Source organism: Pinus tabuliformis, chromosome 4_2 (assembly GCF_031772625.1).
Source record: "Pinus tabuliformis cultivar Carrire ecotype Pingquan chromosome 4_2, CPIR1, whole genome shotgun sequence".
NCBI lineage: Eukaryota > Viridiplantae > Streptophyta > Pinopsida > Pinales > Pinaceae > Pinus > Pinus tabuliformis.
The window spans coordinates 574,425,242-574,441,664 of record NC_142304.1 but is presented as its reverse complement, the minus strand read 5'-3'; the positions used below and the strand labels follow the sequence as shown (position 1 = coordinate 574,441,664).

Here is a 16,423-nt window from a genome sequence, read left to right as displayed (position 1 = left end):
CATGCTAATAATAAGTTTGATCACTCCCGATGCTTGATAGATCCAGATTTAAGATGAATCTAGGTGTCCAACTAAGAAAGATGATGATATTCTTCATGGTTCAAGGCCATTCAATAACAAGCTCAAAGCCATTAAGATACTTAATATGAGCTCAACATATCGCTTTCGAAAACTAAACTCAAGTGAAGAGGATAACAATCATTCTTTCTAACCACCAAAATAAACCCAATTAATATATATGCATATAACATTATGTTATATTATGGTAACTTCTCCTCCTTGCTTAATTATAAAATAGTAAATTGATTGTAAAACACCTCATACCATTATTAAACATATAAAATCCACTTCAAATGCATATTAATGAATACTTAATAACATATGGTTTATCACTCTAAGGATTATAAATTTAAATACTTCAATTTATCACTCTAAGAATTATTAACACTCAAAATACATTTACTAACCTTACACATTAGATTAATTAAGAACATAACCATATATAACACAAATAAAAAATATACGTATATATAATTTTAAGGGGTGAACTGGACCGGTTAAATAAATTTGTTGCAGAACACCGTGCAATCCACAGGATGTTAGGAAGAAAAAGGGAAAGCCGCGAAGTTTTGCACGAGAGCGATGCTCACTCGGTATAATTGAGTCTATCAAAGTCCATTAAATTAGAATTTACCTGCAACGGAGGAAAGGGCAGGAGTCGAGTCCATTCTCTAGGCAGCGAAAATGCAGTTTTTTGGAGGATCAGACGTGGCATCTGCAACAAACTTACCCAATAGAATGAGGTGCATGTACATATTCAACAGGAACGGGATCTGCCTTTATTACAGGGAATGGCATCGTCCTCTCACCACTCTCAGCCCTCAACAGGACCAGAAGCTCATGTTCGGACTTCTCTTCTCCCTCAAATCATTTACGGCCAAAATGGATCCTACCAGGTCTGTTCACACCACGAGATGCCAAATTCTCTTTTTGTATCAAGTGTTTACTAATGTAGGGCTTGAATTTGAATTTTGCACTTCAATTTTTCTTGCAACAAACCGAATTATGTAGATTTATGTTAAACTGAACATATGAAACCTTCAAGGTCTTCTCTTGTTTCATTTACAACAAGGCTACCCATATTCACAATCTCATTATGTATAACTGGGAGACCAAGGGACTCGATCTTGTAACCACTGGGGTACAAAAATTTTGATCTGTATTGTTAAGATCAGACAGTTTTTATCCCCATGAAGAACAGAGAGTTTCAAGTCATGGATGGAACATGTTGGTACGAGTTGTAGCTCATCAATGCTTGTGAAACTCGTGTTTTCTGTCGAGATTTGTTGTTCTTTTGATTTTTGTAGGGTGGGATTTTCCCATAGCCCTTGTTGTTCTCGTGTTGTAGTTTTTTTCTGTTTCATGATGTACTTGCGTGTTCTATGAAACAATATATGCCGCATTTCTGAAGGAAACAATGGAGGTTCTCTTGAGATCAGAGGCGAATGCCTGCTCTACTTGCCTATCTAGAGAGGGGCATATATTATCTATGTGCCCTCTCTTTGGCTTCATGATGTATACATGTGACGTGCTGTTATAGTTTTTAGTAATGCAATGTCTCAGCAATTAAAAAAAAACTTGTATAGCCTAAGTACATGTTTTGCACGCTCCTGCAAGGGGGCTGTTGATTAGCAGAGCTGTCATGGTTGTTAAGTCAAGCTGGGTGGTACATGTCTCAACATGAAGTATATGGAAGTGCTGCCATTTGAAAAGGTGGTTAATGTCCACACTTAGTCAGGGGGCTGTTGATTAGCAGAGCTGTCATGGTTGTTATGTCAAGCTGGGTGGTACATGTCTCAACATGAAGTATATGGAAGTGCTGCCATTTGAAAAGGTGGTTAATGTCCACACTTAGTCATAGGAAGCTTTCTCAAGTTTCCTTTTAATCCCGCTTCCAATGTTTTTCCGTACAGATCATTACTATGCACACATGCCAACTCCACTGTATCTCACCTCCCCTGCTTATGTACAGTGTCATTAGTATGGTAAATGAGGTATTAATTAGTACCGGAAGCTGCTGGAAAATGCTTGGCCAAGGAACCATAAGCAGTCTTCAATATACAGTTTAAGTGGTGATGGCAACTGCTATTAAAAGGTAAACAGAATGAGATCGAAGGCTTTGGAAACTAATTAATGCACTGAAGTAGTGAGAAGTGGCCTTAATGATGTACCTTGATTGTCAATCAATCAATATTGTGTTTTTCACCCTGTTATGTGACAAGCATAGGAAGCCGTGGAAGGAATTCCAAAATGTGAAAAATTTGTAGCAGTCGCGACTTGCCACAAGTCACCGTTAGAATCCAACACTAATAATCACCCATTAGGCTGCTAGCTTAAAGGATTCCATGCAGATGCACAGGTAAGGTTGTTGTTTGTTAGAGAAAAATGTTGTTATGGTATGTAGCCCATTATTGGTCGAGGGAACACTAAAGGGACCAGACCAAAGTTTGAAAGCCAGAATTGAACTTGGAAACGGCCCAAGATCAGACTGTACATTGGCTGATGACTGGTTTACTAAAAAATAGATAAAATACTAAACTTTTAATTAAAAAATATATTTTTAAAATTCCAAACTATGATTCCAAACCATTAGAGACAAATTATGCCAAATATGCTGATGTAATATGTATATACTTTTATAAGGGTGAATATAGCAAACTGGCACTGAGTGCAATACTCATTCGAAACAAAATACGTAAACAACAAGGCTCTAAATGGCCTCTAGAGTCCAAAAACCAACATGCTATAAATTACTAACCTACTAAATAATATGGAGTGTTCCCTAGTAAGGAATTCTAGGGATACTTTGCTAGGTCTTCTTCATATCATTTCAGGCCTTTGAGGTTCAAATAAATGTTATACCAAGAGATGGTATATTGATTAAGCATCTACCACATGATCAATTGCATCTAACCCTCAACATTAGATTGATAAAGCATCTACCACACGGTCATCTATGTCTAATCCTAAACAGTAGATTTTCATTTTAGTTTACTTCGTTAACATTGAAATTATTCTGGTTATATGGTATTGTACAACCCTTCAGCTTTAAGTAAACTTTCCTGTTTGGTATTGTTACCCACAGTATTGTTGGGTAATGTCTAGGATGTTCTGAAAGCACCTTGAAGGCCCGAGATGCCCGTGTAGACTTTCATTACAGGGACTTTACCATGGAAAATGTTTATAACTTCGTCTAGCCCTGTTATGGAGGTTCTATGGGATTAGAAGTTGGAACTGCATACCCAAGGGGCTGTCTATACAGGGTTTTCACTGAAATTTTGGCACACCATTGTGATCCTTCCTCTGAAATCTAGATTTGACATTAAAGCTACAGAAGCAACTATCCAGGATTGTCTTTTTTTTAATGATTATAACGATATGCCAGAAGCTGGAAGACATTTCAGGCCAGATATTTTGAGTAGATTATGATTATTTTCTGATATGTGGAGCCTTGATTGTGTGTTTGCTGGAATTATCTTTCCGAAGGAGCCAGAGCTTGATCCTCAGCTTGAAGCCCTTGTTGGAAGGCATAGTAGGAAACCTTAGTCAAAATTTATTAATGCTGGTGCTCAGCATCTAGTATCTCCAGAAGCTGTTGATTCTCTGGATAAGCTTCTTCACTATGATCATCAAGACAGGCTTACTGCATGAGAAGCAATGGCACACCCTTACTAAAATCAAGTGAGAGCTGTAGCAAGCAGTTAACCCGCACAAAGCAGTTAACCTAAATGATAGAATCACAATGGCAGGGCTTTGGTTGCTATGAACTATCATGGATTATAAGTAAATAATAGTCATACAAATCAGAATGCAGCACTGAGGCACTTCGGACCTGTAATAGCCTTTCAAGTTTCGACCCAGCAATTCAGAGCATCTGTATTGTCTTAGAATGCAATCTACATATATATATACATATAATCCGATTTGGAACACAATATTGCTCAGCCGGCCCTCAAATTTAATTCAAGCCGACTTTAGACAGAGTCCTAAAGAACAAGTTCCATCTATATTTGGCTTGAAGTTAAATTGAATGTCACAAAGAAGTTGAGTTGAAAGTAGACATATAATTTAGGCCTAGGCTGACCTATACCCCTTGATATGCATGTAAGGAGACCTGACATGAACTCTAGGCCTGATGTGAGCCTACTTGTGCATGCTTGGTTTAGTTTGGTGGTTTGCTCACTTTCCATTTGGACAGAATTCAACACTTCCTGAGCCTTTGAAGGTCGGAAATCCCCCTTGGAAACCCATGTCCACATGTTGAAGATTTGGAGTTATTATTTCTGAGCTACATTAAGGGGGTTTTTGGGCTGAGTTGTCACCTTGAAGCCCCATGTTCCCATGCTTGAGACATTACTTGTAGAAGTATGGGGCTTGTGTGCCCACTTTGGAGATTGCTTGGAAGATTGTAAGTGATTGAAGGGGCTTTGGAGGCTGGGCGCTGTCACTTTGAAGGGCATTGGGAGGCTGGATGCTGCACCAAAACCCCCTTTTTGCCTTCATTCCTGGAAATGGGTCATTTTTGAGGTGCCATGAAGAGCTCTTCAGTGCTTCAGATCTATTTTGTACATGTGGCATGAATAACCCACATTGTAACACACCCCATTTATTAAATGCTAAAAAAATTAAATTTTAAATACCACCAAAATTAAGATAATGGAAGACAGTAAACAAAAGTTGATTTTTAAATTCTTTTTTTGGATCTCATTTTTCCATTTTAGTCCCAACCCTTTAGGTTATCTTCATAAATGGAAATCTAAACATCCTCTTCCTCTAGTGATGTCAAGTCTCTTTTTTGAGGGCACCATCATTTTCTACTCGTCGACAACTTTCCAACAATATAAACTTCATCAAATTCTAAGCTCTGGACACAAAGTTACGGTCCTTTGAAGATTTACCTGTGAAATTTCCACGATTGCAATAATTGGAATTTAATCTTCTATCTACTTGATTATTTATCTTCTGAATTATTAATTCGACAAATAATGATTAAATCGCTATTGCAATCTTCATAAACAAAATACATTGCAGAAGATAAAATACAGAGCTGAGAAAATAATGCACACACACAATAATTTGACATCGTTATTTTTGGACAATAGTCCTTGGAAAAACCTCGAAGGGAAACCAGTGTAGAAAATGAGTGTTTTATTGTTATTCAACAATTTAGGAGAAATTATAACGGGTTGCCTTTCACTAGCAAACCTTCGACAATATATTGATCTCCACTAGCAAAATAATTTGGAGACTAACTGTCTTCCTTTGCTACTCGGTTTGACACTCTCCAGGCAATTCACACTCTCCCAGGCTATTCGCACTGCTTCTCTTTGGAAATTCGTTTAGACTCGGAATCTCCCTCCTGTAAGTCGTCCTACCTCCTGGACTGCTCTAGGCCCACTTGCTTTGAGTTCGGATGATAGATTCACCCTCTAGCTCACTGAACGAGCTCCTTTTCCACTCGCATTGGCAACTGGCTACTCGCGTTAGCTGAATACAATCTCCTTTGCAGATAATTCATCCTCCTCTTCTTGTCTCCCAGACAGTGGAAAATATCGAGGAAATCTCCTCCAAAATCTTACTCCCAAATCTTTGCTGAACCCCTACTACTGATGCTTCCCTAGCTTCAATTGTGCCCTTGTCGAATACCTGTAATTGGGTAGTCGAACTGCTTGACTCACAACTGATTTGATGCCTTCTCCAAACCCTTCGACCTGCTTTTATAATCTCTTGTTGGAGTCTCAATGGCCACAGTCACATCCAAACCGATGGCTGAGATCATATTGACTTAGTCAATTAACTTTTTCGAAAGTCTTTAAAGCAAAATTGAACTTCCCTAATTAATTCACTTTAATTAACCAATTTTCCTAAGTTAGACTTAGGAAATATTTAATTATTGGCTAATTAATTTAATTAAGGTGTCTCCAAGTCTTTTCTTGCGAAACCTTTTTTGGGTTTTGGAGATCTCGTGTTCCTTAGCCTCTTAGACATCATAGAGACTAGAACACTTGTCTGCTGCTACCATAATAAAAAAACTAACACTCCCTCTTAGCGTGGAAGGTGTTCTCCACTACTCCCAACGAGTGTTTTAAAATTCGGCCGAGCCGACCTAGCCGGACACCTGGTCGCGCTGACTCAGTAGAAAAATCAGTTCGGTGGCTGGTTTGTTATCGAACCGGTCGAAGCGAGCTGACCGAGCTGGACACTTGACCGGTTTGTTAAGGTGTTGCGGTTGGTGGATAGGGAAAGATTGGCTATGGGCTTCATTTATGAGGCTATGGATCAAGCAAAGGAGCAAATAAAGGCATCATACAAGGATAGAGTGGCTAAGTATGGGCCCATTTGGGAAATCATTGATCAAAGATGGAACAATCAACTCCATCGCCCTATACATGCAGTTGGGTTTTTACTGAACCAAGATATCATTATAAAGCTTTGGAGGCAAAAGCTTCATTGGGGAGGTTGGTAGTAGCTAGTAGTATTGGTGCCTAGTGATGTTTTACAATTTGCTTTTGTTGTAGAGGCCATTTAGAGCCTCCTTGGTTATGTGTTTTTGTTTTGATCTCTATATCATATATATATTGGACAGTGCATTGGGTGCCATTTTGATATAATGGATATATTCATGAGCCTACTTTGATCATATGTTGTTTTCTCTCTATATTCTAATGCATTGTATTTGGAAACATGAATGATATCTTTAAAACCATGTTTTTTCATAAAAAAATAAATGTTTAATGTATTTTTTTACAACGACCGAGTCATTGAAATCAAAACGGCTGAGTTGATATGGAGTCGAAGTCGGAGTCGACCCTCGGCCGGTTCTGAACCCGAGTCGGAGTTTTAAAACCTTGCTCCCAACTGCTCACTAAAGTAGACAAACTTTGCCCTACCCAAGGCTTTTGTGAGTATATCAGCTACTTGTTGATTTGTGGGAACATGCTGTAGCCGAACTGATCCACGCAACCCACAATCCCTGATTCACTTGCTACATGTTGTAACTGAACCATCATGTGCTTCCACTACTCTACTTTGATCTCACATTGTTGATGCCCATGCCCTACCTCTGCGCTTTTGCTATCATTGCAACTGTGTGTACTGAACTCTCATTGATTTACTGAGAAACTGCAACTGGCTCTGCAACTGTCTCTTGAGAATCTGACTGTGCCTTGTCGACTCTGCATTGTCCCTCAAGCATCTGACTGCTCCTTGCAGACCTTTCGATCTTCCTGCTACTTTAACTCTTGGGCTCTGGTAGCAAAGGTACTGATCCAACTAAGGAACACACAACAACTAGATCTGATCTACTGATCAATCCCACCTTGGTTAGGTCTAGATCTCCTCGCTACTCCTACCTACGACCCTGCCCACTCTTACATACTGGAGTGTCATACTCCTCCTGCTGGAGTTACTGCTACTATCAATGTGAATTCATCTTCCATTCTGGAAGACAGTTCCTCGATCTCTGCTGAAGCTGTTGTCTACTTCCCCTTCTTGTCCTTCTTCCTCTTTAGATACTGGCTGACATAGTGACCAAGCTCACCACATCTGAAGCACTTGACCTTCGATAGATCTTTCTTCTTCTTTTCTCCCTTTGAGTCTTGTCCTTGGTTGGGAACCTTCTTCGCTTTTCTCTTCCATGCAAGAGCAACGTTCTCCTTCTCCTTCTCTACCTTTAGTCCCTTGCCACTACTACTGGTAGTGCCATCGACGAGGCTGATCCTCAACTCCTCTTGAGTGAAGTCACTCCATAGGCATTCCCAATCTGGAAGCTTGTCACGCCTAGAGATCGCCTGGACGAACATACACCATTCCTTGGTAATCCGTTGAGAGCTATTTGCACAAGCTTGTCATTTGCTGACTTCTCTCCAACTGTTGCAAGTTCATCTTTGACTGACTGAATCCTGACAAGATAGGATGTTATGTTCTCACCCTTCTGCATCTTGACTGTCCTCAACTTCTCCTTGAGTATCATCTTCCGGTTCTCGGAAGGATCCTGGTACAACTTGACTATGGCGTTCCACATCTCCTTGGCACAACTATCACTGCTGTAGCGAAATCCTTCAGACCGTGCTCATCCAATAGAAACAGCATCTTGGCCTTCCAGTTGCCAAAATTGGAGGCTCCATCCAACGTGTCCTGATCTCTCAATCCCGCTGTGACCATCTCTTGAAAATATTGTGGAACTCAATAAACTAGAGAAATCTTGCTCCTCCAACTGTTAAGTCGATCTAGAAACACTAATTTTCCTCCGCAAAAACCTACTCGGCCTCCTTCTACAGACTTGCACCCTCTGCCTGCAACTTGCACTAGATCCTGCAACCTGCACTGGATCTTGCAACTCGCACTGGTAACTGTGAAATGCTTTTGGAAATTATTTTCGGCAAAGACACTGCCTCCCTCTGTCTTCGGAAGCTACTTGCACCTCCTCCCTGTACCGGAAATGGAATTACTGCTTTAGATATGTGAAGTGGGAGCACTGGCTATTTGTTCTGCTTGCTTTGGCCCTCCCTTGTAGAATGAATTTGACCATCTTTGACTCTGAGAATACTGAAGAAATGAAACCCCTGTGTGCTTTCTCTTCCTTGCCCTGCGCTGATCTGTTACTGCAAAACCTTTATGTTGCAAATCTCTGGGCTAGATTTGCTCTGCGAAATTCTGATCCGCCTCTGGAAATCCTTTTCGGCAACTCATTGCTGCTGCCACTGAGACAATTTTCTTTTCCTCTTGATCACCTCCCTGGACTGGAAATCAAACCTCTGTCTCTGCAATTTATACTGCTTGGCTAATTTGCACATCTGGTTTACTATGCTTCAGATCTCCCCTGAATTGCACAACCTTCGCTCTAGAGCCTCTTTGATCTGATTTGCTTTGACACCATGTGAAATTTCCACGATTGCAAAAAATGGAATTTAATCTTCTATCTATTGGAGATTATTTGTCTTTTGAATTATTATTTCAACAAATAACAATTAAATCACTATTGCAATATTCACAAATAAGATACGTTGTAGAAGATAAAATACAGAACTGAGAAAATAATGCACACAAAATAATTTGACACTATTATTTTTGGACAATAGTCCCTGGAAGACGCCGAAGGGAAAACCAATGCAACAAATGAGGGTTTTATTAATTTTCAACAATTTAGGAGAAATTATAACTCATTTCCTTTCACTGGTAAACCTCTGGCAATATACTGATCTACACTGGCAAAATAATCTGGAGACTAACTGTTTCCCTTTGCTACTCGATCTAGCTCTCTCTAGGCAACTCACACTCTCTCAGCTATGTGCATTGCCTCTGGGAAATACGCATTGTTGCTCTTCAGAAATTTGTTCAACGTCATAATCTCCCTCTTGCAAGTCGTCCTGCCTCCTGGACTGCTTTAGGCCAACTCGCTCTACCTTCGGATGATAGATCCGACCCTTGGCTCACTTAACGAGCTTCTCTGCCACTCGCATTGTCAATTGGCTACTCGCACTCACTGAATACTTTCTCCTCTGCAGATAATTTGACCTTCTCTTGCTGTCTCCTAGACATTGGAAAATACAGAGGAAATCTCCTCCGGAATCCTGCTCCCAAATCTATGTTGAACCGCTGCTACTGATGCTTCCCTAGCTTCAACTGCGCCCTTGCTGAATACTTGCAACTGGGTAGTCGAACTGCTTGACTCACCACTGCTTGGATGCCTTCTCCAAAGCCTTTGACCTGCTCTTATAATCTCTCGTTGGAGTCTCAACAACCACAATCACATCTCAACCGATGGCTAAGATCATCTTGACTCCGCTAATTAACTTTTCTGGAAGTCTCTAGAGAAAAAGCAAACTCGCCAAATTAATTCACTTTGATTAATAAATTTTCCTAAGTTAGACTTAGGAAATATTTAATTTTTGGTTAATTAATTTAATTAAGGTGTCTCCAAGTCTTTTCTTGCGAAACCTTTTTTGGGTTTTGGAGATCTCGCGTTCCTTAGCCTCTTAGACATCATAGAGACTAGAATGCCTAACATTACCTCTCTTAGAGCCATGTTATTCTCTGTACCATTGACATGTGGCAATCCTTTGGGTCACCATCTATAACGCCATATTAGGTAACATATGGCAACCCCAGCGCACGTGTCACCACTGCATAGGGCCATGTTTGTAGACAGACATGTCAACATACCTAGCTCACATTTGGATCTAGGAATTTCCATTAATTCCCTTTATTAAAATTTCTTGATCTTTGGTCTTCTGAATTTCCACTTACGTGGATTTATCCAAAAAATTGAAAGCTTTCAGGTACATTTGGATCCAGGGAAAATGTTGGGGTCAACACCCAAATTTAGGAAAATCTTAAGTCTCAATTAACTAAAAAGCTGGATTTTTGGATAAATCCATATCACAACCACTGTTTTAAGAACTGGCCGGCTTGGAACCGATTTGGCCGAGTTGTCTAACAACTCGGTCGACTTGGTAATAACCCGGTCGGCTCGGCCGAGTCCGAGTCTACTCGGCCGACTCGATAACAGTGGCCTGAAAACTCAAAAAAATAGCGAATTTTTCTTTTACTTGCTCTTTGGTGAAGAGTTTTGTGTTAAAAGCTGGTGGACACATGAATTCCACATTAGTTGACTGTTTTCATAGGTTGTTTACTTGTTCACTTGGCTTCCTATGGCATGAATCGTTTAGTGCTTGAAAATAGAAAGTGATGAGTCTGGTGCTGGCAATTTGATAGGATCTAATGTTGTGAACTTTTTGCCAAGAACTTGAAATCTCCTGTAAGAATGGAGCAAGACATTTGTTGCCTTCATTGTATAAAATTCCTCAAGGAACAATGTGAATTTCTAAGTAAACAATGATACGATCTGAGAACCATGTAATAAAGAGGGCACATGAAATTGAAATGCTGATTAGACATGTGATCCTAGTTAGAATGTTTATAGGTGCAATTCTCTCTTGGAAGATGGCAGTTTATCTTTATACATATTACAAAGTTGATGGGAACAAACTTGAAGTTGCCCCAAGGGATCCTAAAACTAGAGAATAGCCACAAAATATTTTATGGGTTGTAGATGGGTCTGACATGACTGCATGTAGATGTGGATGCAAAAGTTTTGGCGTTAGGGATCCTATATCTTGATCTGGACTGTGTCACATACAAATAGCTTTTGTAGTTCTTCTCATGGATACATCTATTAACATCCATCTTGATGAGATGGTCTAAGATGATTGATGAGGGTACAAGATTAAAAATGAGTTACAAATTATGAAGCATGTGGATATGCTACCAGTGGTTGATCCAGATGATCTTGGCTCCTCTAGTAGTAACCACTAGCCAGTAGTACTGGTCATAGTTTACTTTTGTTGTAGAGGCCATTTCTAGCCTCCTTGGTTATGTGTTTTTGTTTTGATCTCTATATCATCATCATGTATGTATTGGACAGTGCACTGGGTGCCATTTTAATTTTTGATATAATGGATATATTCATGAGCCTACTTTGAACATATGTTGTCTTCTATCTATATTCTAATGCTGTGTGTTTGGAAACATGAATGAAAATCTTTAAAATTATGTTTTTTATATAAAAAAAATATTTAATGTATTTTCTACAACGACCGAGTCATTGAAATCGAGCCGGCCGAGTCAATACCAAGTCGGAGTCGACCCTTGGCCGAGTCAGAGTTTTAAAACATTGGTCACAACCATGACATCTACCACCTAGCCTCCAACTTAGCATTGCCCTACTTCGATTTCCATGTCAACCTCATGCCACATTAGATCAGTCTAATATTGCACAAAGCGGGGACGAAACGAGTGTGTTTTTTTGGAAGCGAAGCATTGAATGCGTAATTTTCAAAAAATTCGTGGATGCGTCTCTTTTATATATATATATATATATATATATATATATATATATCATTGCAATTATATTCAAACAAACATCTAGAATGCCAAATTATGTGTAGAATATATAAAAGCATGCATACTTGTACATAAATCAAGATAGAAATGACTTCCATAGTACATTACTGATTAATTATTCGAGCATCAACCATCTAGAATCGAGATTCTTCTCCTCTTGTCTAGCCTTTGCCTCTACCTCAATTCGTTAGGGACATTAGTCAATATTGCCCAATTTTGATCAAACAGCCTAATCCAAGCCTTAAAATGTGGTAGAAAAAGCTCAACATGCATGATCAATGGTTTTGACTTGAGCGAAGGGTACATTTTTGCTAAGGCCATGACAAAGGAGTTCAACAATCAATACCACTAACACTGGGATAAGTATAGGGCTTGGTGCTCTTGATTAAATGCTGATCACATACCCTCATACATGATATAATATAATGAAATGCCACAATCCCATTGATCTTGAAATTTTGAAAATTGTTAAGTCTGCTGAATTTTGAATGGGATATGAAATTCTATTTTCTCCAAATGAAGTTTGATGAGGTTGGAACCACTCTCAAACTTCCCGAGTCATTTCATGGTAATGTTAAAAGTTTAAGTAAAAGTGAAATGTCACTTTTACTTTAAGAATTTAACGTTACCATTAGGCAGCATCTAGGAAGTGTCTAGGGAGCATCAAGGGAGCACCTTGGGAGTGTTCGGGAAGCATGGTTCTTCACATAGCGGTTCCAAATTCCATGAACCATGCAAATCCACCTCCAAGCATGGTTCTGTTTCTTGGAAGCGTGGTTTCGAGCACGCTTCACTTGTGATTTCGCAAGGTGCGCAGTTTCGGGGTTTGGTTTGTGGGGGTGGGGGGGGAGGAGTAATTCTTGCAACACTAGATCAGTCATACTTCCACTCATCTAGATATTCAAATTTTCAACTTTTTTGGATTCATCCGGAAATCCAATCTTTCAGATTCATAATTTCATTCAGATCAGAAAAAACCCCAAAAAAGCCATATTTCCAAAACTATGAATTTCTGAACATGCAGATTCCACATTATTTATGCCATGCAAGTACCACATCAACTGACACCTTCGCACTATAATGCCACATCAGCACACTATGTTGGCATGCCATGTCATCCAAATTTGTTAGCATGCCACATCACTCCACATCAACATGCCGCATCGCCAACATAGTTTGAGGTTATTGCACATGGACTCCACGCGATCCCCATGCAGTCTGTCGCACTGGCATCTCGATCTGAGTTTTTCCAAAAGGGTGCAATTTAAGGAAGTTCCAAATTTTCAGACTTTTAGATCCAGATAAATAGAAAACTTCTAGATCCTTTGGATATTCGGATTCCGTCAAATGATGGAAAATAATCTGGGTGATTGATGGAAAGGCCAAGTTGCTGGATTCCAAAACTTTCAAATATTTGGATTTGTCAAATGATGGGGATTTTTTTTGATAACCATTGGAAAGGGCAAGTTGTCAGATTCTGCTCTTAGAGATACTTTTTATGGGGTTCCAAGGTTTAAGGTTCCAACACTCGAGATTCTCCACTTTGCAGAACTTCAAAGGCTTCCTTTTAATTGGTTGTTTGAATGCTTGGATATCTGGAGCATCCTTAAACTTTCACTACGCTTTACACTTAAGAAACTTTCAGATGTCTGGTTATCTGGATATTCGAATAACAAGAACATTTGCTTTTTAGCTGCTTCCTTTACTAGCCTTTGATAATGGCCATCGCCAACCCATGTGGCCAGGATCTAGGGCCAAGACTTCAAACCCAAATTAATAGAGTTTTAGGCTTCTGATTCTTTCCACTAACACGTCAATTTGCACTTTAATGGATATTGGTTGAATTATGTAAGGGAAGACTCCCTGCCCAAAGAAACATATGCAGCCAATTACACAAGAGCTACAAAATATCACAACAGTGACAGGAGCAAGATATGAAATGAAGCAATTTAATAGAGCAGGGACACAATATACTTTCAAATAGTATCATCAAATCATAGGAAAGAAAGACAGAGCTCTATAACTTTGGAAACTACCAAGAATGAGATTTTCCAATTTTCAAAAGACGTATCATACCAGGAAAGAGAAGAATCTCGTAACAATATAATCAAATCTTTATTTTTTTTTTCTTAATTTCATAGAGGCTATAGAGAAGAAAATACAGAGATATATAGTATTGATTCTATCTAATAACATATAAGAAGTTTTACAGATTTAATAATTCAAACAACTTAGCAATTTTCTATTTGTTTAACCATAGCATATTCAAAATAATATAGTAGAGGTTGAACTAGAAGCTTATCTGAATGCGGAGAATATGATTAGCAAAACCCAACAAATTGAGTGATTTTCACCCAACCATAGGTAGTTCATTGTAGAACTCCACCCCCTAGCTAGGTTATGATACCACTTGGGCAAAGTAGGAACAATGATTATGGATTTAGACTATAAGGAATTTAACCAAATAATTCCCACTTCAAAGTTTTGCAAAAGACAAAGCAATTTCAAGTATTCACATTACCTGTTTCTCACAACACAAGAAGACTTCTATGCTTCTCAGTCCCTCAAAAGTCTCTTCTTCTAGTGATTTTTAGTGAGGATGTAGAAAGGTCCAATTGATGTCACAAAATTTCCTTCCAGATTTCCTGGTTTCACAGCTCTTTCAGCAAGAATATGGTTTGTTTACATGGCTGTTCTAATCAATATGTGCATGGCAGTTTGTTTTCTACTTTTCTCGTCTCTAAAACTTCTCTTCCCTTCCCTTTTTCCCAACCTCCTCCCTTCTATTCGAATTTTTCCATGCATTCCCCTTTAACAAGAAGCTCCCCTCACTACTTCCTGTTCAACATGGTCAAATGTATCTATTAGGTAAAAGTGTGTTTCTTTAGTATGCATTAGTTGCGTTGTAATTAAACAGTCACGTTATGTTTTAAACATAGAGTGATCCAACGACTCATATTCTCCTCAATACTAATGGCTATTGATTCGTGCCTTAACACCCTATTGGTCCATGATCTTTATTTAAAGAGCATGGTGAGTCATGGCTGATGATTGATTGTGAGAACTCACTTATGCAAAATATTTTCTTTTGCGTTAATAAAATTGCCTCAAGTGGCTGAGTTGGTTGTGGCCATGGACTATTTCCGTCCCAAATGGTTTTAACCATTTTTAAATACCGATGTTGTGATCATTGATCTAGCTATGTGAGTGGTTATTGAAGATGTTCATCGTGTCTGGAATACCGTGTTTACTCGAACATGATCTTCTATCTTCCAGCACTCTTTTCTTTTAAAATCCTTTGATCGTTTTGTTGGGGTTTACTCTCCAAACTCACATTGTAGTTCCTAGATTGTGGGTCTTTGGGGACATTCTTGTTGAACTCAAATCTAGAGATTACCCTAAAAACCCTAGCAATTCTATCTTCAAGATCCGCTTTAAACCTTTATTGTTATATCTTTTGACTAGTGGTAACAGACGTAAAAGCCTTAGGGGGATCTTAACTTGGTTTGACCTGGCCATTAGATCCTTAAGATCAACTAGGGAGAAGTGAGAACCCCCTTTGAGCTAGAGGAGTGTTGACCAAAGAAGAGGGTTGGTGAGGTGACAATTGGCCTGCTCTTAATTACAGTGGGCCTCATATTTGAACTTTAGGACATTATCTCAAGAGGTGCGAGATTTTGTTGTAATAAGTATATTATGAGTAAAGAGGATACATGCACCATTGTGGAAGTTTGATGGCTCTCAAGTTGGATAGAAACAAAATTGTATAAGTTGATTCAATATTGTTACCCACCACCAATGGGTGACACCCATAGGGGAATTTTTTCTCCTAGATTTGTCTTCAGTCGACAGCGAACAACCCCTTGCAACCACCAGATAGCTCAATGTGTCACCATTCTCTGCCACTTGAACCAACCATTATGTGCCCTCGCCCATCTATTATGATCGTATGTTTGAAGGTGGGCCTTCCAACCTTGAAGGTATGGCTTTTCATTATGTAATTGGGTATTTTTGCTTACTTATCATGGACACATTTGGACATGGATTAGTGGGGGGATTCGACGGAAAGAATGGGCTTGGTCTATACTCTTGTCCCCTTGTCCAATTTGTTAGTTAGTCTTGTATCATAGTCCCACGAGATCTCCTTTATTAGCTACTAGCTTTATGAGTGTCACTACATGGGAAACCCTGATTTTGGCTGTGTGGTCCACCGTCCCACTTCCGAACATCACGTGTATCACTCCCCTCCGCTCATTATAACTCCTTTTCACATATTTCCCATCTGGGTCCACATTTGTCCATTGGGTCCACAAGGAGTTAGCTTCCCCCTCCCCTTGTCCACACTTTGGGTTGGGCCTGGAACGATGCCCCAGAGGTTGATGCAACTAAAAAGAAAGTTAGAAGCACAATTTGGCCACTTACAACAGGAAATGTACTATAAAATGCAAAAGATGGCTAG

At 39.3% G+C, this 16,423-nt stretch overlaps 1 protein-coding gene across 2 annotated transcripts in view; it reads left to right on the top strand.

Annotated features, from left to right (window-relative positions):
- The first annotated feature begins 546 nt into the window (after positions 1 to 546).
- LOC149170607 (uncharacterized) overlaps positions 547 to 16,423 on the top strand; it is a 104,656-nt gene continuing 88,779 nt past the window's right edge. For both annotated transcript variants that reach the window (XM_089423932.1, XM_089423931.1), the window contains exon 1: positions 547 to 956. In XM_089423932.1, coding sequence (XP_089280058.1) covers positions 745 to 956 — 212 coding nt within the window. In that variant the 5' untranslated portion in view covers positions 547 to 744. The remainder of the gene's footprint in view (positions 957 to 16,423) is intronic.